The sequence below is a fragment of the Solanum stenotomum genome, chromosome 8 (genome assembly GCF_019186545.1).
Source record: "Solanum stenotomum isolate F172 chromosome 8, ASM1918654v1, whole genome shotgun sequence".
In the NCBI taxonomy this organism is placed as follows: Eukaryota; Viridiplantae; Streptophyta; class Magnoliopsida; order Solanales; family Solanaceae; genus Solanum; species Solanum stenotomum.
This window is the reverse complement of record NC_064289.1, coordinates 12,904,188-12,927,000: the sequence shown is the minus strand read 5'-3', so window position 1 is coordinate 12,927,000 and position 22,813 is coordinate 12,904,188. Positions and strand designations below refer to the sequence as shown.

Sequence of the window (22,813 nt, the reverse complement as noted above, 5' to 3'; positions counted from 1 at the left end):
TCGAGTATAATTCCATTTATTACACATTCATCTTGATATTTTTATTTGACTAAGTATATTTTAGAGTCTCAAATCGAATAATTTGGTACTATGAAATTATGATAAATATTTTCTTATTTTCGACCCGACCCGACCCGAAAAGATTAGGAAGATCACATTGCCCCAAAACCCTTCTCCGCCAGTATAATCACCCAGCATTTTGCCTGGACACAGCTTCAATAAAAATACTTTATTATATTCAGTTGAAAGAAGCAAATCAAAACCCCAAATTCTCTCTTTTTGCAGCGGCGAAAATGGCGAACCCGGAGGAGGCTGTCGATTTCGAGCCAGAGGAAGACGATCTGATGGACGAAGATGTTGACGCTTCATCACCTAGGGCACCGATGCCAAAGCTGAAATCAGCCATTACAGGCGGCGGCGGTGGTTCTTCTGCTTCTAAGAAAATCAAAGGACGTGGTTTCCGTGAAGAGACTGCTGAGGCTGAAAGGAATGCTCGCCTTTCTGCTCGATTCGATTCACTTGACTCCGAAGGTGGCCCTGGACCTGAACGATGTTAGTTTCTACTCTCACTCATCTTTTTTATATAACGAAAAGAAGTTGCTACTTCCTTTTTTTAGAATTTTGTTCAAATTTGGGGAAAATGTTGCAGCAGGTTGACAATTCATCTAACGTAATTAATTAGAGTTTTTTTAGTTCGGTTAGGGATTTGTACTTAGAGAAGCGCTAGTGATAAAAATTTGCTACCTATAATTGTTTTCTCTATGATTTTGTGACGGGAGATTGATAGTCGGGATAATGGGTAAAGAGTCTCTAAGGAAATGTTTTAGTCTGGTTAGAGACTTTTATTTAGAGAATATCTAGGTTTAGGATACCTTAATTTTAACAGGTTAGAAACTGCTTGTTCTTATAATTGTTTTTTCTTTTGGTATTTGTGTTTTGGATAAAGGAAAACTGCTGTAGGTTGATAATCCGTGTTATGAAATTACCCTGCAAGGAGTGTGTTTAGTTTGGTTTACAGACTTGAATCTAGAGAACAGCCAACTTTAGAAGACTAAAATTGAATGTTTTGGTGTTCACCCTGTTATCTGTGTAGATTTTTTCACGAGGAGCTTTTGTGGTTTTATTGAGTGCATTCCATATGTTTTTCTGTTTTGGTTTAATTTATTTTCTGCTATTGATTAATTGAAAGATGTTAAATTGCTTTTGTGAATGACACTGTGTTAAGGTTTCACCTACATTTTGTAAGCATGCAGAATTAGAGAAGTGAATAAAGAAGTTAGGACCTACTTCTAGTAGAAGTTGATTTTGTTCATCTGTGTGTGAAGAAAAAAACAATTAGAGAAAGGAACACTCAAATATTGCTTGTACTTATCTTCACCTTTGTAGGACCCTGTTACGTTATTTAGAAAGTGGAATAACTTGAAGATTATTGAGTTGCGGTCTTCATTTTCAGAAAGAATAGAAAGATCATGAAATAGGGAATTTTTTTTGTACTTAATGTATATCTGTGTTGTTTGGTCCCTTGCTCTGGCCATTTTGCTTATGAGCCTCCAGCTTCATGTTGTTTACATTGTAAATGTGCTAACTAGTTGGATTGGGTTCCAGCTATTATTTTATATACATCTAAGAAGCACTTAATGGTAGGCTGTATATTTGTCACTTTGTCATTGTTACTTAGTTTTTAGGAGAGAGCTGGCTTTGTATAGCTAATCCAACTTACCCTCAACGGCTCAACTTGGTCTCCAGCACTTGCTGAAGTAGTCAGAGAAGTTGGCCAACAGAACTTAATATGCTGATTTTAGTCAGAGATATTAGTTGTTTGATTTCTGGGTCACCAGCACTTAAGTAATATGTAATTTGTGCTGGGTATCTGAGATATTTTTCAGGTTATGCAATTCTGATGTACTGAACATCCCAAAATGTCTGATAAGTGATGATTCAGACATGGATGGTGTCCCCCCGCCCTTTTTTTTTTCTTTTGAGATTACCGGTAAGATTAATAAAGGTTTAAATAAGTAGTAGAGAGCTAATGAGGGGAACATCTGCAGCCATTGAAGGATGGATTATTTTAGTCACTGGAGTTAATGAGGAGGCACAAGAAGATGATCTTCATAATACATTTGGTGAGTTCGGGGAGATCAAGAATTTGCATTTGAATCTGGATCGTCGTTCTGGATTTGTCAAGGTGAACTGGCTCTTTTCTTTCTCGGAATGTTTAGCTGCTTCTTTGGGTTCTGGGTGTTGCACATATGATGTTATATGAATTGCATTCCCATTGTATGCTTTAATCTAATAAACTTTCCTATCAAAAGATTTTGGATGATGACAATTGTTTCAATCAAGAAAATTTTGTTGAAGATTATAAGTGACAGACATTCCTTGTTCCATGTAACTATGTTAGAGCATTTCCTTGATGAATCTGTAATGGAGTAAATGGAATAAAATAGGATCAATGTTATGTTAATTATGAGGGAGTCCAGATAGATACTTTTCTTTGTTTTTAGTTAAGTTTCTGCGTTTGTCTTGGTTTGGAGTGGTATAGTTATTATAAAGTTTTCCATTTTGACAGGGTTATGCACTTATTGAATATGAGAACTTTGAAGAAGCAGAGAGAGCTATCAGTGAAATGGATGGGAATGAGCTGCTCACTCAGACTATTCATGTTGATTGGGCATTCAGCAAAGGTCCTTTTAGAAGGAGAAATGCTAGGAGGAGGTATCTTCTTGGTTAATCCAATTAGTGTAATTTTGTGTGTAAAATAGCTGTGAAAAAATGTTGCCTGAATCAAGGATACACTTTTTCACTTTTAATCAATGTGGGCAAATGTTCTTCCAGAAGCATAGATTTTTACCCTCTTCTTGAGAACAAGTCGGGGTCTCAAATTTATTCGCAGAGATTGGAATAACCACTTTTTAAACATTTGCAACTGGATAAATGTTATGATGTACAGTAATTGTTTTCTTGTGAACTTTTTCACTATAATGCATGTCGTTTAACTGTATAGCGTTCATCTCCATAGGAGTGGAATTGTCACTTGCCTCCCTCATATGCTTTTTGTTGATAAAAGTTACCAACCCATTTCCTGTATCCCATGATTCAGCTGTCAGTTGTGTGTGTGTGGAATCAAATGACAACCACCTATTACTAGGACTCCATTTTATTTAAATGGCTGGCAGCTGGATAGCTTGCGGATCAAAATTGTCTTAATTTTTTGCCTCATTTTTTGTTCTATGACGTTATAGTAGCTTTTTACTTCTATCAGAGCATTTCTCTGTGGAGGTAATGGACAGTGTATCCTTCAGTTCGCTTAAATTTTCTTTTTTGCTCCCTGTTTTCTGATGGTAAGCATAATTGTTTGATTTATTTTCTCTTACTGTTGATCTAGTTTTGGTCAAATCCCAGCTGAGATCATTGAATTAGGTTTCCCATTGATCATATTGTAGGCAAAAATTGAGAACTTATCCCTCAATACATAACTAGAAAAGTTCCAAAACTGTTTAGCAGAAGTTTGAGTAGGATTAGCTCAATGATTAAAACTAGTTCTCAGTAGCCTTATTAGTAGACAAACTGCAAACTCTTATCAGATTTCTCATCGGGTTTATTTGTCAAGTTCGCCAGCAATTAGAGAGCTATTTGCTTTGCAATATACATATGATTGCTATGGTTGTATGAACATGTGAAGTGATGGATTAGGTTTTCCTAACATCATTATGGTCACAAAATGATTGTCTGAAGATTTATGCATTTCTCACCCTCCCATGGATAGGTGTCCCCAGAGCAGTTTGGGCTTTTATTTAGCTTTTGGAGAGGGGTGCGAAGGTGGTGGAATTGGTGCAAAAAACACTAGGAATGTGTCTGTGGGGTATGGGTTGCCATTTACAGTCAAATATAGGATAGGCACTTCACATTTTCCATTCGAAACTAACACGTGTCTTGTTGGGGATTTTCCTTTTTGGCAAAAAGGGAGTTGGATACCTTATGATGAACTCTCACATAACCTGGTTATAAATAGGACTCTATTACAGCAATGATGTAAGTCTGCATCTGTTTCCTGGAAGTTTGTTAACCCTTGTTTAGTTATTACAGATGAGCAGTGTCTCCGAGGTGCCAAGCAGTTGTAAAGGTGTTTCTAATGTATCCATTTTAAAAAGAACATAGGATGCTTCAGTTTGTCTTGGTTATGCGCAAAATGTCATGACTCTGCTAGTAATTGTTGAAGCTACAGACTAATAACTGGGTTGCTCAGCCACATCAATTTGTAAATACCAACTTTAGTTGTTGGTGCCCCCTTCATAATGTTAGAAAAATAGGAAGAGTTAAGAGGATTTTCTAGTCAGTTCGTGCCTTTTTGAGCTGATAGGAAGACTACTGACTTGCGAGAAACTTGTTGCTCTCTTGAGTCAATTTAGAGGAAAGTTTATCCTTGTCCTTTTAGATACTTCCCTTTATATGATAAATATTCATTTTTTATGATAGATCTTTATTTCTTATTCCAAAATAGAAAATGAAATTCCTATCCGACTACATTACTGCAAAATCTGTGTTTGAATGTTTGGAACATCACCTATATGGTTTCTGCATTGAAGAACTATCGACTAACATGTAGCTGTCCTCATCCTTGCAGGTCACCACGTAGTCATCGTTCTAGAAGTCCCAGGAGGAGATTCTAGTTCTACGCACACCTATTTGCAAGGATTGTGTCACTGACTTCTAGAGATCAGGCTCTATGAATTCCTGGTCTATGCTGTAATTCCATGTGTACGATTGTTCCTTTGCCAGTTTTTCTTTAATTTTCTGTTCCCCTAACTCTGCTCTAAGTGAATGCATCTCGAGCTTGTCTGGTGGTGTGCACTTCTCTGGCCTTTGTGAAAATTTAGATTCCTTTTGAGAATATTCGGAACTTTCCCAGTTATCATCTGAATTGAATATGGTTAATGGTTATCTTGATGGCGGCATTGTGAGTTGATTGTCATGTAACACATTTGTGGGTAAATTTGATGTGTTTCAGTAGTGTGTACTAACGAAAAGTGTCTGCAACTTACCTTTTGAGTACATTTCTTTTAAAGCATCAAATGAATTATAATTGCATCATTTTTTTAGCAGAAAGATTGAATATTCACTGTCTTGTACTCCAAACTATTAATCATGAAAGTTACTCCATTTGGAGTTCATGACTTTAGAATATTGAGTGAGAGCTAGCTTCGAGGGGGGCGAGTGGCACTGAAATTATAAAAACCAACTGTGGTAATTGAGAACTTATGGTAAAAGGTGGTGACGATAATATTATAAATCATGAGCATATGGTAATAATGACTTCTTTACTCTTTCTTTGAGGTAATTAATAATTAATTACCTTGGGAAAATTAAATTTATATCACGTTGGGGTTTGACCATTGAAACGACAAAAAGCAAAGCAAGTGCACGATGACGTCTGGCCTGCTGTGCCGTTTGGGTTTGGTGCGGACGTGGTCGTTGAGGCGTGGGGGTAGGGGCAATTATTTTACTCTATCACGTAACTATAACTAAATTTTCCCCGTTAATCACATTTTTAATGATTTTGTTTTACTGATCTTATTAATGATATTTTGAGATTCTAAATTTGACTACTATTCCTATTTTAATAATAGTATTAAATAACTATATAGAATAGAAAAGGAAAAAATATAATAGAATTTTCTTGATTTTTAAAATTAAACCAATAAAATGAAATATAGGGGTTAAGTAATATAAACTGAGGAAGGGTAAGAAAATGGGTATATGGTGTTTAAAGCGGGTTATTAGTATTATTATTTTATTAGTAATAGATACGAAAGTGTTGAAAGTCGTATAAAGAGATATTTTTGGTATAATAAAATTAAAATATTCACTATTTATTCACTTTGGTATACTTGATATAAATATATATTACAACTATAATCATTTACAAAAAATAAATAAATATAAAACACAATTTTTTTTTTGATAAAAACATAGTAAAAAAAAGTTGAACTCAAACTCAATTTGTTGTTAAATATGATTAAAAACACTTCAACGCTGAGAGCGAAGTTGTTTGTTTTTCAAGAACATAGATAACTCAACTCTGTGTGTGTATGTGTGTGAGAGAGAGTTTTCCTACTCAGCTACTCTATCGTGTCTGACTTGGGGGGTCTCTTTGCTTACTTCTTTGCCATTATTCTAGACCCAGCTTCCCCTTCCCGACCTTTTACTCTCCAAAAATCCAACACCCATTAAGCAAAACAAGCTAATCACTTGTATTACCCTTTTTTTCTCCCTTAATCAAGTGTATTTTGTTCTTGTTGAAAAAAGGGGTTATTAGAATCTGTTGTGTCTTTGTTCAGATCCAAGTTATCAGCTTTTTTTGTTTCCCCTTTGTATCTTACTTGGTAAGCTTGCTTTGCCTCTTTATTATACAGCTGTTTTTATTCAGTATGCGACTGTGTCGGTCTCTTTTTCTTGTTTTCTTGCTGACTGATGAGGTAAAGTTGTTATCTTTTAGACCCTTCTAGGGTGTTTTGACTTACTTCTTTTTAGTTCATGTTATAGAGGTGGATCTTGGATTTTTGTAGTAGTAGCTGTCCTGCTTATTTGTGGAAGTGAGTGCAAACTTAGTATAGATTCTTGAAATTATTTTACATTATATGTACTATGTAGTTCAAGTTGAGAACATTGGATTCCCCTGTAGTGTTCTATGAGCTGTGGTGTTTCTTGTGGCAACATGCTGGTGGTATTTGATATCTTTTGCTAATAATCTTGTACATTCTCCCATTTGGATGCCATTAAGTATTCTATATATCCTGCAAATTGGGTTTTTGCATTGCTTGTTTATTGTTAATTTATTGAGATATAGAGACATGCTTTTTTGATATTCTGTTCTTTATGTTGTGGTTTGTGTTTGTGTCAGTTGAATTAGATCGTACCTATGCTCAGAGTTGATAGTTAATTTGATCATGCAGCTGAATTCGAGGATCTGCTTGGTTTAGCTTAGACACATTTTAGCGCGTATTGTCAAGCAGCTTTGTTGATATCGGTACTCTGCTGCAGAAGTTTCTCAAGGCATTTATGAACTTTTGACTCAAATGTTGATGGAAACCGCGAGATTGAAGTAGGTGGAAGCATTATACAATAATGGGTGGCCTTTGCTCTAGAAGAGCCACCAGTGAGAATACAACAGGTCGTTCCATACCACATGTCAACGGTCACTTCAACTATGGTGCTGGAACAGTTTATCAGTCGCATAGATTGCCCTCACAGGCAAATAATGATTCTGTGCAATCTCCACTGGGGGAAAGCACGGAAAATCAACCAAGTGAACCAGTGTTCTCTTTTCCAGAGTTGAATGCAGCTTCCCATGGGGTTGATATGGATGCTATCAATGATGGAATTCCTCGATTGTCTAGGGTTTTATCAAATAAAACCAGACCAACAAGGTCAAAGCAAGTTGCCATGGCAAAGGTGATTAGTCTCCTATTCGTTGTTATTTCCTTTGTCCTATGGCCTGATGCTTCTGTCTTTTTCCTATTGCATTTGTGATTATGTAAAGTATTTCCATTTCACTGTCTTGAGAATGGCCAAATGTCACATAGGTTGTAAAAAATGAAGATACAAAGACGAATGAATAATTTATAAAAAAAATTGGATGAATAATTTAAAGGCAAACAAAGAGTAAAATAAACAAGTGAGAATAATAGAGAGGATATTATAACTGTCTTGGAAATCCAATGAAATGTTAAAGGAGCACACAATGTTCTATAACTGTGATAGTTGTGGTGTGCCCTATGTGAGAATAGCATAGAGGGTAGACTTCAATAGTGCTACTTTCTCTCTCTTAGACAAATACTCTCTTCCCTCCACCACCCTCCTCTAGAATTTCTTCATTGTAGGTTGTCACAAATCTTTATTTTTGAATTTTCTCTTCCAAGGCACCCCAAAGAGGCAAAGACGATATTGACAATTCGGTCACTTTTTGCAAGTTGCACTTACAAGTCCGTGCCAAGCTGCCCCCAAGGCCTAGCTTGAGTGGCAAAAGGTGGAGGATTTGTGGCTTAGGTCGCAGGTTCATGCCCCACACCATGCGAAGCAAAGCCCGGTATTTAAGTGGAGAAGGGTAGAGGGGCAGGCCCATTATCCACCGAGTTTAGAAGGCTGTGATTGGTCCAAAGGGCGGGTCACAGACAGATTTCTCGGTTAAAAAAAAAAAAGTCCGTCCCAAGCTGTGAATGTCTTGTAACTCATCCATTAGCACTAACTCTGACTTATGAATACTGATACGAAGTCCTGATATAGGTTCAGACTATATAAGGTTTAACTAAGTATTGAGTGGTCTACGTCGAAGCCCTCAAAAGATTAATATTTCAGTGACAAACAATAAATGAGATATGTCTTTCCTTCCTCCGCTTCCATTACTACCTAGAGTTTCTTTATGAAACCAACATACCACCATACGCTCCATGAGTCTATTGAGGGCTTCCATCAAGAATAAAAAAGAAGCAGAGGTAATGGGTCCCCTTGCCTAATCCCTCTTAAGCTCCCCAAGAATCCAGTGGTTACCACTTTGAAGAATGAAAAGAAATACAGTGTCTTATCATGATGAAGCTCTCTTTTGAATCTATCGTTTATTCTCTTTATCAGTTCCTGTAAAGTTTTATCACATATTTGACCACTTGCTATTCCCCTCAAATAAAGTCCCTCTGGTCGTCTTTATGGTTTTTCACTAAAGATGCTGCAATGCTACTTTATCCTTAATTCATTTTTGAGCATGTAGATTCCCAAAGTTGAATTTAAAATCAGGATGAAATGTTCAGTTGAATCTATGGTTTACTCTCTCTCTTTCTCTATCAGTTTCATTCATGTTCCACCATATATTTGAATATTTCCATCCCCCTTAAATACAATCCTACTGGTCATCTTTCTCAATAGTTGTTAACAAAAGATGCTGCAATGCTGCTTTAAGCTTACTTTATTGATGTTGCACATAGAGAGGAAGATTATCTTGAACATCTTTTGGCAATAATTCTTGTTGTATTCAGTATTAACTAGTATAAGTACCCACGCTCGCACGAAAAATTTTAAAGATATTGGGCATAGAAAATGTAATGTGCTGAAACAAGTAAAGACAAAAGAGACTCCTCTTTCAATTAACTTTTTCTTATGCATCGCGAAGCTTTTTCTTCTTTTCATTGGATCAAACAATTTTCCAATTCACAGTCATAAATTTTCAGTTCAACACAATATCTAACATAAACTTCTGATATAGTGTAAAGCTTTTTCCGCAAAGATATAATCTTCAAAAGGAAAAACAGAGATTTATCTAATTAATAATTTTTTTTGAAAACTAGATTTATCAAACTAATATATTCTAACATTGATTGAGCATGTGAACCAAACACAAAATTTAGTTGAACTACTCTCTAATGTGATTGCATAGTAAATGACAGTTAGCTCTTAGGTCATTCTTTGGGCAGCTTTCCTAGCAATAAGTCTCTCTTTGGCTTTGATCTTGGTCTGTTGACTCCAACTTTCGGACTTCAGAAGTTTCATCATTTATACACGCTCATGTATCATGAAAATCATAACTAAATGATCTGATGGCAAAGAAAAAAGACCATCATAATTGCAAGCTGATGTAAAAGGGAAAAAAATGATCCAGTAGTAATGAGGCCAACAAAGAACAAAATCGGACAATGAATTCAATTTAATGTGTTAATGAATACATTTTTGCCGGATGGGTGTAGAATATTGGATGGCTGCATACAAACTATGATTCAACCAACTGAACAAAAAATAAACTATTAACTCGCAGATAGTGTAATATCAGACTACTGGCAATAATTGTATCCAGTATTAATTAATTTCCTAAAGATGAAGATTAATGGTTATATTTCTAAATATTACTCTCCTTTCCAATTTATGCGATGGTGTTTGAGTGGGCATGGAGATTAAGAAATAACAACGGAAGACTTTTGAAACTTGTGGTCTATAATAATCCATAGATATTTGTGTGACTAAAAATTATCTCACTAAGGGTAAAATAAGTATTTTAAAGTTAATTTTTTACTAAAATGTAGAAAGATGTCATTTGGTATTTTAAAGTTAAATTGTTAAACGTGTCATTCTTTCTGGAATTGACTAAAAAGGGAAGAGTGTCACATCAATTGAGGACAAAGGGAGTAAAATTTAATAATTTTATATTTGCTTGACAGGTTTCAGAAGTGAGTTCACTTTTGGGCAGAGCTGGTACAGTGGGGCTTGGCAAGGCAGTAGATGTGTTGGATACTCTTGGTAGCAGCATGACAAATTTAAACCTAAGTGGTGGCTTTGCATCTAGCATGGCAACCAAGGGAAATAAAATTTCCATTTTGGCATTTGAAGTTGCAAATACAATTGTCAAGGGTGCCAATCTTATGTATTCCCTTTCAAATGAGAACATTAAGCATTTGAAGGAAGTGGTTCTCCCTTCTGAAGGTGTGCAGCTGTTGATATCAAAAGATATGGATGAGCTCTTCAGAATTGCTGCAGCAGACAAAAGGTGTCAAAGAGTCTGAAATAACTTTTGCGTACTTTCATTTTCTTTTGGTTCAAGAGTGAGATAGTTGTTGTAATTTGACAGGGATGAACTGAAAATATTCTCTTGTGAAGTGGTTCGCTTTGGAAATAGTTGCAAAGATCCTCAATGGCACAACTTAGACCGTTACTTTGAGAAGTATTTAAAACTAACTTTAGTCCAGTTTTTCTGCTTTGTTGTTACCACTTCAAAAATGAATATTCACATTATCTGTAGTTCATTCCATTACGTTTAGGTTGGAATCGGAATTGACACCTCATAAACAACTAAAAGAAGAAGCTGAGACTGTGATGCTGCACTTAATGACCTTGGTACAGTATTCAGCAGTAAGTTCCATCTCAGCATCTACACTTCTTGACCTATTCTTTCCCTATTTGTTTCATTTTTTTATTTTTTTCCGTTAAGTAATGCTCCCTCCGTCCCAATTTATCTGAAGTGTTTGACTGAGCTCGGAGTTCAAGAGGAAAAGGAATACATTTGAAACTTGTGGTCTAGAATAAGCCATGAAATTTTTAATGGCTGTGAATCATTTCATTAAGGGTAAAATGGGAAGATCGAAGTTACATTGTTACTAAATATGAAAATAAGTCATTCTTTTTGGACTGACTAAAAATGAAAGAGTGTCACATAATTGGGATGGAGGGAGTAATTTCTTTTGATAATGAAGTATTCTGTTATATAATATATATACATAAGTAGAGTATCTCACACAAAAACATAATTCTTAGGTCTCAAGTTCGAAACCCACTAGGTGCAAACAATTTCTGAGGGCCATCGGACTGGGTAAAACCTGAATTAACCGTGGTGCACTTGCGGGAAACTCCTTGCCGAGGGCCTGTGCACCCCCGGGATTAGTCGGGGCTCAAAGAGACTCGGACACCCGGTGCAAATCAAAAAAAAAAAAAAACATAATTCTTTATGAAGAGCAATAATTCATTAGCTCATAGGGTGTTCCAATTTTTTTTTTTTTAAAAAAATCCTCGACTTGTACAATGAGTAATTTAACTCTTCAAATGCTATTTTGGTTTTGTTCTTTCCATATGGTCCATATAAGCGTTAGAGGATCCCTCCTGAATTTCCACCCGAGTTGCATATTTATATAACCCTATCCGACATCATTCATTCTATTCCCATCATGTTACAAATTCTACACTATAATTGGTCTACCACTTGAAAGTTTAGTATGGATGCATCAGTTCCTGCTTAATGCCCACCCATGTTATGATACTTGGATTAGCTTAAAGATTTGTGAATATTTCTCTGCAATTCCAGTAGTTGGAGTAGATTATATGAATCCTCTTTATTATGATCCAATTCATTCTAATTAAATGATTTCTCTTTTGAGACATATTATGGATTTTACATGGATATACACATTTTTATCTAGAAAACAAAAATTTCTAGTAAAGGTCAGATCTAATATGTGTGTCTATATGAGCATGTTGTTCAATTGGTTCTATTTTTACCTAACACTACATTGATTCTGAGTAGGTATTTTTTGGACAATTTCTTACCTAGTGGTATATGTGGTTCTCTTTTGTTACTGTCAAATTATTATATTGTCATAAATTGTAAACAAGTATCTGGTTCGAGTAAATTGTAATTATTATGATCTTTGCAGGAACTGTACCATGAATTGCATGCATTGGACAGAATTGAACAAGATTGTCGACGTAAAGCCCAAGAAGAGGATACTTCAAATGCTACTCAGAAAGGTCATCTATCCACATATATTCATATTGTGCTCTATCTTTTTTACCTAACTATTTTAAATTAGCAGATCTGCATTAGCTCTAAGTTTATATAAACTATTTCTATACAATGAACGTCCTCCAGTTTCTCATATCATTAGGAACTTAATCACCAGCATGTTAGGTATTGTGGGCCTAGACAGAACACTCCTGCTTGGGGTTTCCACAGGGTGCTACAAATAGCTTAATGAAGAAATCTTGAACGGGTAGATTCTAGCTACTATTGTTGTTTTCTAGATATGTATTCTGAACATGGTTTAAGACCTGGTTGGCTCAAGTCCACTTTTAATTCTGATGCTGCCATTGAAGTCCTCCTACACCTTCATTTGCAAAAGAGAAGTAAGCTCTATGGATGGAAGTCATAGCTGGAGAATATTGGGAATCAATTAGATTTAGGAATCATATTGAATCTGATAACTAATTCAAAAATATAGATATATAGACATCTTACTGATTCTAAACAGCATTGAGGACATTGTTTCCTTGTGGTTACTGTTTGCCGAGACTATTCTGTACTTTTAGTTGGTGTAAAGTTTGTTTGTGTAATGTCATGTGATTCTGTGGAGGACGTGAGACTCTTGTTACTTAATCTAGTAACCTTTGTTTACTCTTGGATTTTCTTCTTTTACTTTTGTCTTTAGTATCTGTTTTCATCCTACTGATTTCTTATATTGTTGTTCTAATATTCCTTTTAACATATAAATATGCAGGAGATAGCCTTGCAATTTTGAGAGCAGAGTTGAAAAGTCAAAAGAAACATGTTAAAAGTTTGAAAAAGAAGTCTCTCTGGTCGAAGATATTGGAAGAGGTAGCAATTCAGTCCTGCTTTATCTTTTACTTTGATCTTAAATTTGATACTGGTAATGTGGTATCTAGTTTCTACTTACTGCACAAGATGGGTGGTCTGTTTAAGATAAATTGTCGAGGTTTCTTTCAAATTTCAATTGACTATGCTAACATCTGCTTTGCCATAATTGAAGGTGATGGAAAAGCTTGTGGACATTGTCCACTTCCTCCATTTGGAGATCCATGCTGCGTTTGGCAACACTGGTAATGCTTTGGAAACTTCAAGTTAACTTTTTATCATGATTCTTGGATCATTGTTGTCTGTCTATATCGTGATTAACTTTAAGATTTACATCTTGCTTGTGTCAATTGCTCGTTTAGTTTTAAGTGTAAACAACAATTTGTTTCTACATTATAGACTAGAAAATTAGCACGTCCTGCTATTCACTAGGTGAGTAAAGATCTGTTTTACCAACGGCTACCTATCAATTTTATCTGTTATGTACAAACAGTTACTGTTGCTGATGCACGTGTGGTGATCAAGGGAAATCATAATCTAGGGTGAACTATGAGTTATCGGACTTTATTATGCAACTAAGAGAGTCAGAGTCATTGTCATGGCAGAACAATCCGTGCTTGTTTGTTATTGCCTATGCTTATATTACAGCTCATAATACTGATTCATTTATTCCTATAAGGAAGGTATATTTTGTTTTATGAGGCAGGAACAGACAAAATCAATCGAAACAGTTAAATATTTTTTTAACTCGTATTCTATAGGTGCTGAGCGTTTAGAGTTAAATCATTTCTTTCATGTCTTCAATTTGTTTTTGAGCGACTGAATTGTACAATTTTTGACCTGACTGCTATAGTTTTGCCAAACCTTGCAGATGGAGACCGACCAATAAAAAACAACCATCAGAGATTAGGATCTGCTGGTCTTGCATTACATTATGCAAATATCATTACTCAGATTGATACGCTTGTAAGCATCTCATGCACATACAATTATTAGAGAATCAGCATTTTTGACGCTATCATTTAATCTTTTGATTTCATTCATTTCCTTGATGGAAATGTGGAATGAAGTTGATATCTTTTCCTCCAAAGCTAAACTACTTTTTTTGTTTCTCGTCATAAATATATCAAGCATTTATCTTCCTTGTAAATCATCATCTTAATCCCAATAGATATTCTCTCATCTCTTTATATGTTTCATAAAGCTGTATGCTCTAATATCTATCAGGAATCACAATAAAGAATGGAGGTCTATCAATTGGACCAAAAACAAATGCTGCAATAACTGCCACAGTGAAAATACTCAAATTGCCATTGTCTTTGTGAATCTCACATCATAATTAGAATTTTAAATCGATAGCTAGAACTCCCAAGATCAGGTGAATTGTTCATGTGAAGATAGCAGTACTTTAAGGTTGTGATCCACTATAGAAGGCATTTGAAATCTTACTCTCAAGTGCTTTCATGATTTTTCATCTCACTTCCTGTTTTAGTATTGTATTTTTTTTTTTTGAAGAACTCGAATCATTAGTAGGTGGGTTTATTATATTAACTTAGGCATTTGTTTTTTCTTTTTGACTTGAATTTGATGTTTGACTTCGTTTGTTTTTTTTTGAAAAAAAAACATGTAATCTTTTCTATGTTACCCAAACTTTATGGTCCTGATGTATAGCTTGTAATCTTTTCTTTGTTACCCAAACTTTATGGTATGCCTCATGTTCGGGTCTTGGGGACCTGTAAATATTTGGAAGTCAATTGTTACTCACTTAGCTGGAACGTAGATTAGTTCAAATGAGATTTTTTGGTAACCCAGCCATAGTTGTGGTGCCAAAGCTATTTTTATGAGTTATATTTCTAATAAATATTCTCGCTAGGCAAGCTAGATACATTGTATGAGAATTTTTATGAGAAATGCTTACTCTCTATGTTTAGGCAGACTCTTCAAAATCCCTGCCGCACCCATGCTGACACGACATGGGTGTGGGTGTGGGATCCATAACTGATTTGGTCAACTTATCTTGGTAACTTTGACCACATTCTAGACCGAGAAGTATAGATTGATTGGGTATTTAGTTTGATATATGGGTTTATGTCCTATATATATATGAGAACGCTTTTCTATTACGTGAGATAAGAATAAAATATTGGTGTAACCCTCAGGGGTTGGCCTGCTGGCAATTGACTTGAGCTTTGGGGTTTGCTCCCTTTCAAGGTCTCAAGTTCGAAACCCACTAGGTGCAAACAGTTTCTAAGGGCCATCGGACTAGGTAAAACCTGAATTAACCGTGGTGCACTTGCGGGAAACTCCTTGCCGAGGGCCTGTGCACCCCCGGGATTAGTCGGGGCTCAAAGAGACTCGGACACCTGGTGCAAATCAAAAAAGAATAAAATATTGGTGTTTAGAAGAAATGAAGTTTTATTAGTTTTAGTTCTATAACTTTAACTAATCGATATATTTACTTTTTATGTCGTAATAAACATTTATTGGTCATATCCCTGCACCCGTATCCGAACTCGGATTCATACCCGAATCCTAAAATTTATGTGATGAAGAATCCGACCCTTAGATCCGCATTCATGTCCGAGCAGCATAGCAGTTACTGTAGTACCCTAAATTCGGGTGTTTCTCCATTTTAGCTCTCTTTCTTCAGTCAGTAGAGGTGCCTAAGTAATGGAATCATACTTCTTACAGTCTCACAATCGTGCTGAAATTGTAACAAATTGGTATTCTGGATTAGTAATGTTGTCGAATTGTATGAAAAATATTTGTAAAATTATGTTATTTGTTGACATTTCTAATCAGAAACGTAAAGTAAGTATCATATTTTATATGATCAGGTCACACGATCCGGTTCGGTGCCCCCAAATACAAGAGATGCTTTATACCAAGGGTTGCCACCAAGCATTAAGTCAGCTTTGCGATTCAAATTACAATCCTTCCAGCTCAAGGAAGAGGTACTCTTTATTTTGTCTTTCAAGGGTTTTTTGTGGGGTATCCTCAAGTTTCTGCCTTCTAGGCCGTTGAATGTTAGTAATACTCCAGATACTCTTATTGTGCAGTTAACTGTGCAACAAATCAAGGCTGAAATGGAGAAAACGCTGCAGTGGCTTGTTCCCATGGCAACCAACACAACCAAGTAAAACATCAATTTTCTAGCAATATATTCTTCAATTACAGCTTTCCAGTGATTCTTCATATGTTTCTTTGTCCAAAGAGGCTTTTCTGGTCAGCTATATTATATCAGTGGGTACTCTAAATTAATTCTAATTTGAGTTTTCTTGAGACTGGTGTTCCGATAGGCGAGGGATGTGAATCCAGATCGTACTAAAAACAAAGATTTTTTTAAAGAAAATGATAGATTTCAATATTCATTGGGGTTGTATGCTTGGAGGTTCTTTCTTTTTCTCTTGTAGATTTTAAATGAGCTAAATTGAGCAATGTTAAATAAGGGCAATTGCATGAAGAATGCTATGTTGTTTGCCCATATAGTATATTTGGATTAGAAAAAAATAAAATCATGTAGAAGAAAGGAGAGCAAAAGAGTGTCTTGTTTCTGTGTTTTGGTTTTGATGGTGAGAGAATGTAAAAAAGAGTTGCTTCTTATTAGATTCCTTGATGTGCTTATGTTTCAGTTCCTTGGCTAAGATCAAGTGTAGTGTCTCATCTTATCAGTATAGCATCCTTATTTTTCTCCTTAATAACTCAGGCCTTTGGCCTACTAAGGGGTTGCATTGGAGTTTTCTTCCCTCAACTTCTGTCCATTTTGTGTGAAAAGGTATATGTGTTATTAAACTATCTTCTCCGTCTCCTTTTTTCTGATGTAGATCCACTTCCTTTACTCTTACTTTACAGGGCCCACCATGGCTTTGGATGGGTTGGAGAATGGGCAAATACAGGGTGAGCTCAATTATAAGAAACTTGTTCTTTACCGATTGAACCAATTTTATGGCAAGTATTTATATTCATTTGGTCTGACATGAACAGGAAACCTGCTGGCCAGACTGATCTACTTCGAATTGAGACACTATATCATGCTGATAAGGAGAAAACCGAAGCTTATATTCTTGAACTGGTGGTGTGGCTTCACTATCTTGTCACTCAGTCGAGAAGTTCTACAAATGGCGGAATCAGATCTCCAGTGAAATCTCCATGCTGTTACCCTAATCAAAAGATGAATCAGTTAACACACAACCCAAGTTCTCCATCTTCCACATTAACAATTGAAGACCAAGAGATGCTTCGAGATGTAAGCAAGAGAAAACTGACACCCGGAATTAGTAAGTCCCAAGAATTCGATACTGCAAGAACTAGGTTGAGCAAGTTCCACAGGCTGAGTAAGAGTAGTAACCATTCCCCTATACGTGAAACCAAGAAGGATCCCTTTCCCATCAGGAGACCGTCTTCTGTTCCAGTGATCGATTTTGACATTGATCGACTCAAAGCTTTGGACGTCATTGATAGAGTGGACACAATCCGAGGTACATAATGGTAAACTGATATAGCTGGGTTGGCAGAGAGGGGATCCTTTATTTGAGGCATCATTTTCTGCTGCATTTGGTTATCTTCTTTATGCTAATGGCTGCCTTTCTGCATGAGCCGATCATTTTCCTCTGCTGCCGTTGTATTATGGCCTAGTTTGTGATGGGGAACCAGATATCAGAATAGCGTTCAAAATCTGCTATCTGTTCTGGTGCAAATTTTCTGGTAAATTTAGGGTACTATGATGAGTGAAAGTATTCTGGCCTGTTTTGGTATTGTCTGGTATCTTGAAACCTCTGTGCTTGGCCTGTTTTGGTAATTGTCTGGTATCTTGAAACCTCTGTGCTTGCAAGAGCTGGTGGATAGGTTTGATAGAGATTTGAGCTTTTTAGGGGGAGTGAATGAATGTGACTGCTACAATTCCATCATCATATGTACATAATGTTCTATTTATTTTAACCTTAATAATCAAAAGCTTGTTCTTTGTTTCTCCTATATTGGTCCTTGCTCCTTTGTTCCTTATGAATGGAGTGTTTTGAGAGTATTTCTTTGCTTACCACACTGTACCTGTCTTTTCTTCTTGTTTTTTGTCTCACAAAGATAAATCGCTTGTCTACCTCAACATCCATTGAATATCCTTCATATGTCTAATTTATGTAACTCACTTTCTTTTTTAGTTAGTCCTAAAAGAGTGATACATTTTTATATTTAGTACCAACAATTTAACTTTAAAGTATTAATTTTATCTTGAATAAATTGATTTATAGTGACACAAACATTTATTCCAATCATTTTAAAAAGAATGACTTCATTTCCTTTTTAGTTAGTTAAAAAAAAAAATGACCTCTTTTTTTTTTTTTGGTAATATTTTAATTTCAGTTTTTCACGTGGTATGTTTAAGATCACAAGATTAAAAGACAATTTTGTACATTTGACATAACTTTAATTTAGGACCTCAAGATTTAAATTTTCTTTATCTTCTTAAACTCCGTGCCAAGTTAAATTAGGTCATTCTTTTTTAAACGGAGGGAGTACATATTTATATAAACAAAAAATTTCAAATGTTAGTCTATCTCTCTTAAATTTAATGTCAGAATGTCGCATAAATTAGGATAATGGAGTAATATTTGTATGATTCTTTAAAATTGTGTGGGGTTACACACAAAATGTGTGCACATACCAAGTAAAATAGGTGCATAGACAAGGGTGGATCTGGAGAGTCGATAAATATTACAAAGGTTAGATTAGTTGTTGAGGAGGTTCAAAATTCACTCAGAGGCTTTAAGTTCAAATTTCAGGCACTATATTTTTTGAACCCTAAATAGTCCACCCTTTAACTAGAAGTCTCAAGCTGTGTATGTAAAAAAAATAAAATCCACCCTAAGAAAACAACACAAAAAAAAAAGAAGAAACTCTTTTAAAAGCTAACGGTCACTTTTTCAAGATTTCATTTCAAAAACACAACCCTCGTATCCCTCTGTCTTTGTAACAAATCCTCTGTCTCTTTCTCTTCTCTCTCCCATGGCGGAAAAGCAAGAATCTTTGGGAAAACCCAATTCGCAGAGTGAAGAAGAGAAGAAGATTCCAGTGTTTACAGTGCTAAAGAATGGCGCCATCCTCAAGAACATCTTTCTTCTTGACAATCCCCCGGCCACACCTGTTGCAATCACAGCAAATCAAGAATTTGAAGAGATTTTGGTAGTGGGAAGACACCCAGATTGTAACATTGTATTGGAACACCCAAGCATTAGCAGATTTCACCTCCGAATTCACTCTAATCCCTCTTCTCATTCCCTCTCTGTTATTGATTTGTCTTCGGGTAACTCCTAAATCAAACTCTGCCTTTGAGAAATTTTTCTTGCTGTTTCAGTATTAAGTATGTAGATTTCTTGATTTTGTATGAGGTCAGCATACCAGAAAGATAATACTCTTTTTGTCCAATTTGCGTGACACTTTCCTTTTTAGTCCGTCCCAAAAGAAGGTTATTTTTCTACAATTAGGACGATTTTAAATCAAAAAGTGAAATTTTACATCAGCTTTTTCTTAGTCTTGCATATTAGGGATTTTTATGAATGTATTGTTGTTCCTTGAAAATCATTTTCTCTTGACTAGACAAGAAATCCATGAGTTCACATTTCTTTTTATTGTTTCTCAAGTTTCTCACTATGATTTGTTGCTGCTTCAGTCCATGGGTCATGGATTTCTGGAAACAAGATTGAACCACGGGTTCGAGTTGAGTTGAAAGAGGGCGATAAGATGAAGCTAGGAGGTTCAAGAAGGGAATACATGCTGCACTGGATTCCAATAAGTCGCGCATATGATTTGGAGAATCCATTTGTAGCTCCACTAGGTGAGGCAGAACCATTCAAAGAAATGGATGGGAAAGAACATCAGGTGAGCTGTAGTAGTAGTAGTAGTAGTATACACCTGTATGTTTTCAACTATTTTGTCCCCTTAGTGTCTAATTTATCATATATTTTTTCTAGGATGAGAATGGCTTTGCTCTTCAGAATGCGGGTAATGATTTGGTGCAGGATCAAGATTCATCATTTTCTTGTTCGAGTTTGTTGCCATACATTAAATGTCCAACTCCATCAGCTCCTCCAATGCCTGAGGAGATGAAGTCCTCATTTCCCTATGGTGATGAGGAAGTAAACATAAATCCACTTGAGAAAATACATGGAGAGAGTGAAATCAGTTTGCTGCAGCCTGCTTACGAACCTGACCAAGAAAACAGCAGTCCGCGAGCCCTTCTTGTCTCAGGAGGGTTCCAAACAGAAAATGCAGATAGTCCTCCAGTAAGATCTCAGCAAAGATGTTTGAACATTTGGTCTAGACGGGGAAAAGGTTCCAGTGTTCAGATTCAAACTGGTCGAGATAGAGCTTTAATTGAAAAAGTTGACATTGATACTGAAGTTCACACACTTGATCATGAGAAGGTTGCAATGGAATCAGTTTTCAATGATCCTTTTTCTAGTGGAAACAAGGATGAAGAAGATGCCTTCACTCCAGACAAAGAGAACCATGTTCCTAGTTCTCTCTTACTTGGGTCCGAGAAGAACTCATGTCATACTGATGGACAAACTACAAAACCTATGCTTTCTTGTTGTATGGATGAGAATGGTGAAGAGAATTTTACTCTGGACAAAGTGGATTTTTCCGCAAACACTCATTCACCAAGGTCAACGAAGAAGATGAGCTGTTCAGAACAAATTAAGAATCCAAAATCTTTTAGGTCTTCCCCAATGAAAGAGACTTTTGATTCCATACTCACACAAGCTGAAGGTCTTGAATATTACACAGAAAATGTCGAATCATCTACAATTCTCTCAAATATGAGTAAGAATAGTGAACAAATTTTCACTCCAGATAAAGAGAATATGACACCTGATAGTTATTCAATGAGATCAATAAAGAAGGGAAACATAGAGAAGGTAAAGCAACGAAAACCATTTGCGAAAGAAAATTTGAATGACAAAGTTCTTGAAGAGAAAATATCAGCAAGTCTTGCTTCTAGAAATAAGGCAAGAATGGAGGTAACCATGCTGAAGAACAGAACAGATAGAGTACCATTTCAACCTCTGCTTGTGACCAACTCCCCCAACAAGACCAAATCAGAATCTCCAGAACGGAAGGTCAAGTTGAATGCTAAACCAGTCAAGTGTCAAGAAATCATTGAGGCATACCCCTTTGCTGTAAGTTCATTGACATGCTTCTTATGTGAAATAACTTCTTTAAGATTTCTAATCTATCGTTAAAACAATATCCACAGAATAACAATGCCAGGGAAGAGAAAAGAAGGTGGACCATGGTAGTGGATATCACCTCTTTGTTAAACAAAGAGTCAAGAAAAGCTTTGCAGCTTTTGCAAGGTCTCAAAGGGACTTGCCTGATAATTCCCAGAATTGGTAATGAACTTACTTTAGCACTCCCTCAGAAAAGTTCCTAACATCCTCAAATATTTCAGTAACTTTTCTTTCCAAAACCGCTTTATGTGATCTTTATCTATTCCTTGATATTAGTCTTAAGAGAACTGGATTACATGAAGAGACGTGCCAGCTTTTTCAGAAGAGCAACAGAAGTATTTGCAGCATTAGACTGGATAGATGATTGCATGGTAAATGCAAAATCATGGGTTCATGTGCAGAGTTGTGTAGAGGAAACAAGGCCAGTGGCACCAACTCCTCCTGCAACTGCACCACCGTATTTTTTCAATGAGGAGAATGGCATCTTTCCAGTCGGCTCAGTTCTATCCTCTCCACATTGTGGTCTAGCGGAAATTGTTTCACCCACAGCAGAGGATCATATCCTTGAATGTGCCCTCCTCTTCAAAAGAACTAACAGAGATGGACAACTTGTTCTCCTTAGCAATGATCTTACTATGAAGATCAAGGCCATGGCAGAAGTAAGACCACAACAACATGTCAACATATCCTCCCTTCCACATCCCACCACACCCTTTAGAAAACAAGACTGACATTTATTTTCGTTTATTGATTGGCAGGGTATAATCTGTGAGACAGCAGAAGATTTCCGAGAGAGTCTGGTGAACCCATTCTCTGAGAGGTTTCTCTGGAAAGACAGCTCTCCCAGGGGAAGCACTTGGTCATGTGTGGATGACTTTGTTCTTGGACCTCTAAGGAAGACATCAAAGTCAGGACAAGCAGCAAAAGGCTTGAAGCTGATATTGCTTCATAATTCTCATTATAGGCAAATCTGTTCAGGCAGCACAGTTAGCTAGGTAGAGACTCACCCTTAAGGAAGCTGCTTGCTCCATAATTCTATCATAGGCAAATATGTTCATCCAGCTGAACCATCTAACTGAGCCTAGTTCCCCTTCTTATCAAAGATGTCAGAGATGAATTCAGATCTTATGACCACATCTAGACATGTAAATGGTCATTGTTTTTGTCTTTTGAAACTTCTAGTTTTTCATTGCAATGTAATTGATTCTAGATGATTCACAGATTTTCTCAATGAAATCAGGTAACGTTGTGAAGCTTTTGTACATGTATCTATATCTGTAGTCCAATATCTTCAAAAACAAATTCAATGTTAGTTTTAGTTCAGCACTTTGTTAAATAGTTGTTATCATCTGTATCCAGATTCTCTTGTGAAACTAATTAAGGAGAAATCTGTTAATGAAGTCTGTTTGTAACTAAAAGCAGATTAATAAAAAAATATTCTGATATTGTTGACTTGGGATTACAGACTTGC

The 22,813-nt window shown here is 36.1% G+C and overlaps 3 protein-coding genes across 3 annotated transcripts; all 3 read left to right on the top strand.

Annotated features, from left to right (window-relative positions):
* The first annotated feature begins 73 nt into the window (after positions 1-73).
* Positions 74-4,906, top strand: LOC125872669 (RNA-binding protein Y14A-like). The gene is made up of 4 exons (XM_049553429.1): positions 74-552; positions 2,049-2,185; positions 2,570-2,715; positions 4,625-4,906. The coding sequence occupies exons 1-4, from the start codon at positions 99-101 to the stop codon at positions 4,668-4,670; spliced, it is 783 nt and encodes a 260-aa protein (XP_049409386.1). The 5' UTR covers positions 74-98; the 3' UTR covers positions 4,671-4,906.
* A 1,144-nt stretch (positions 4,907-6,050) lies between these two features.
* LOC125872643 (protein PSK SIMULATOR 1-like) lies at positions 6,051-18,102 on the top strand. The gene is made up of 14 exons (XM_049553404.1): positions 6,051-6,383; positions 6,954-7,452; positions 10,200-10,525; positions 10,607-10,699; positions 10,797-10,887; positions 12,183-12,276; positions 13,023-13,120; positions 13,293-13,362; positions 13,989-14,083; positions 15,955-16,071; positions 16,177-16,253; positions 16,970-17,014; positions 17,102-17,880; positions 17,935-18,102. Exons 2-13 carry the CDS (start codon positions 7,126-7,128, stop codon positions 17,601-17,603), a joined length of 1,935 nt encoding a protein of 644 aa, XP_049409361.1. The 5' UTR covers positions 6,051-6,383; positions 6,954-7,125; the 3' UTR covers positions 17,604-17,880; positions 17,935-18,102.
* A 964-nt stretch (positions 18,103-19,066) lies between these two features.
* On the top strand, positions 19,067-22,647 carry LOC125872641 (FHA domain-containing protein PS1-like). Its single transcript, XM_049553400.1, has 6 exons — positions 19,067-19,415; positions 19,782-19,990; positions 20,083-21,291; positions 21,369-21,504; positions 21,619-22,001; positions 22,101-22,647. Exons 1-6 carry the CDS (start codon positions 19,118-19,120, stop codon positions 22,335-22,337), a joined length of 2,472 nt encoding a protein of 823 aa, XP_049409357.1. The 5' UTR covers positions 19,067-19,117; the 3' UTR covers positions 22,338-22,647.
* The last annotated feature ends 166 nt before the right edge of the window (positions 22,648-22,813 follow it).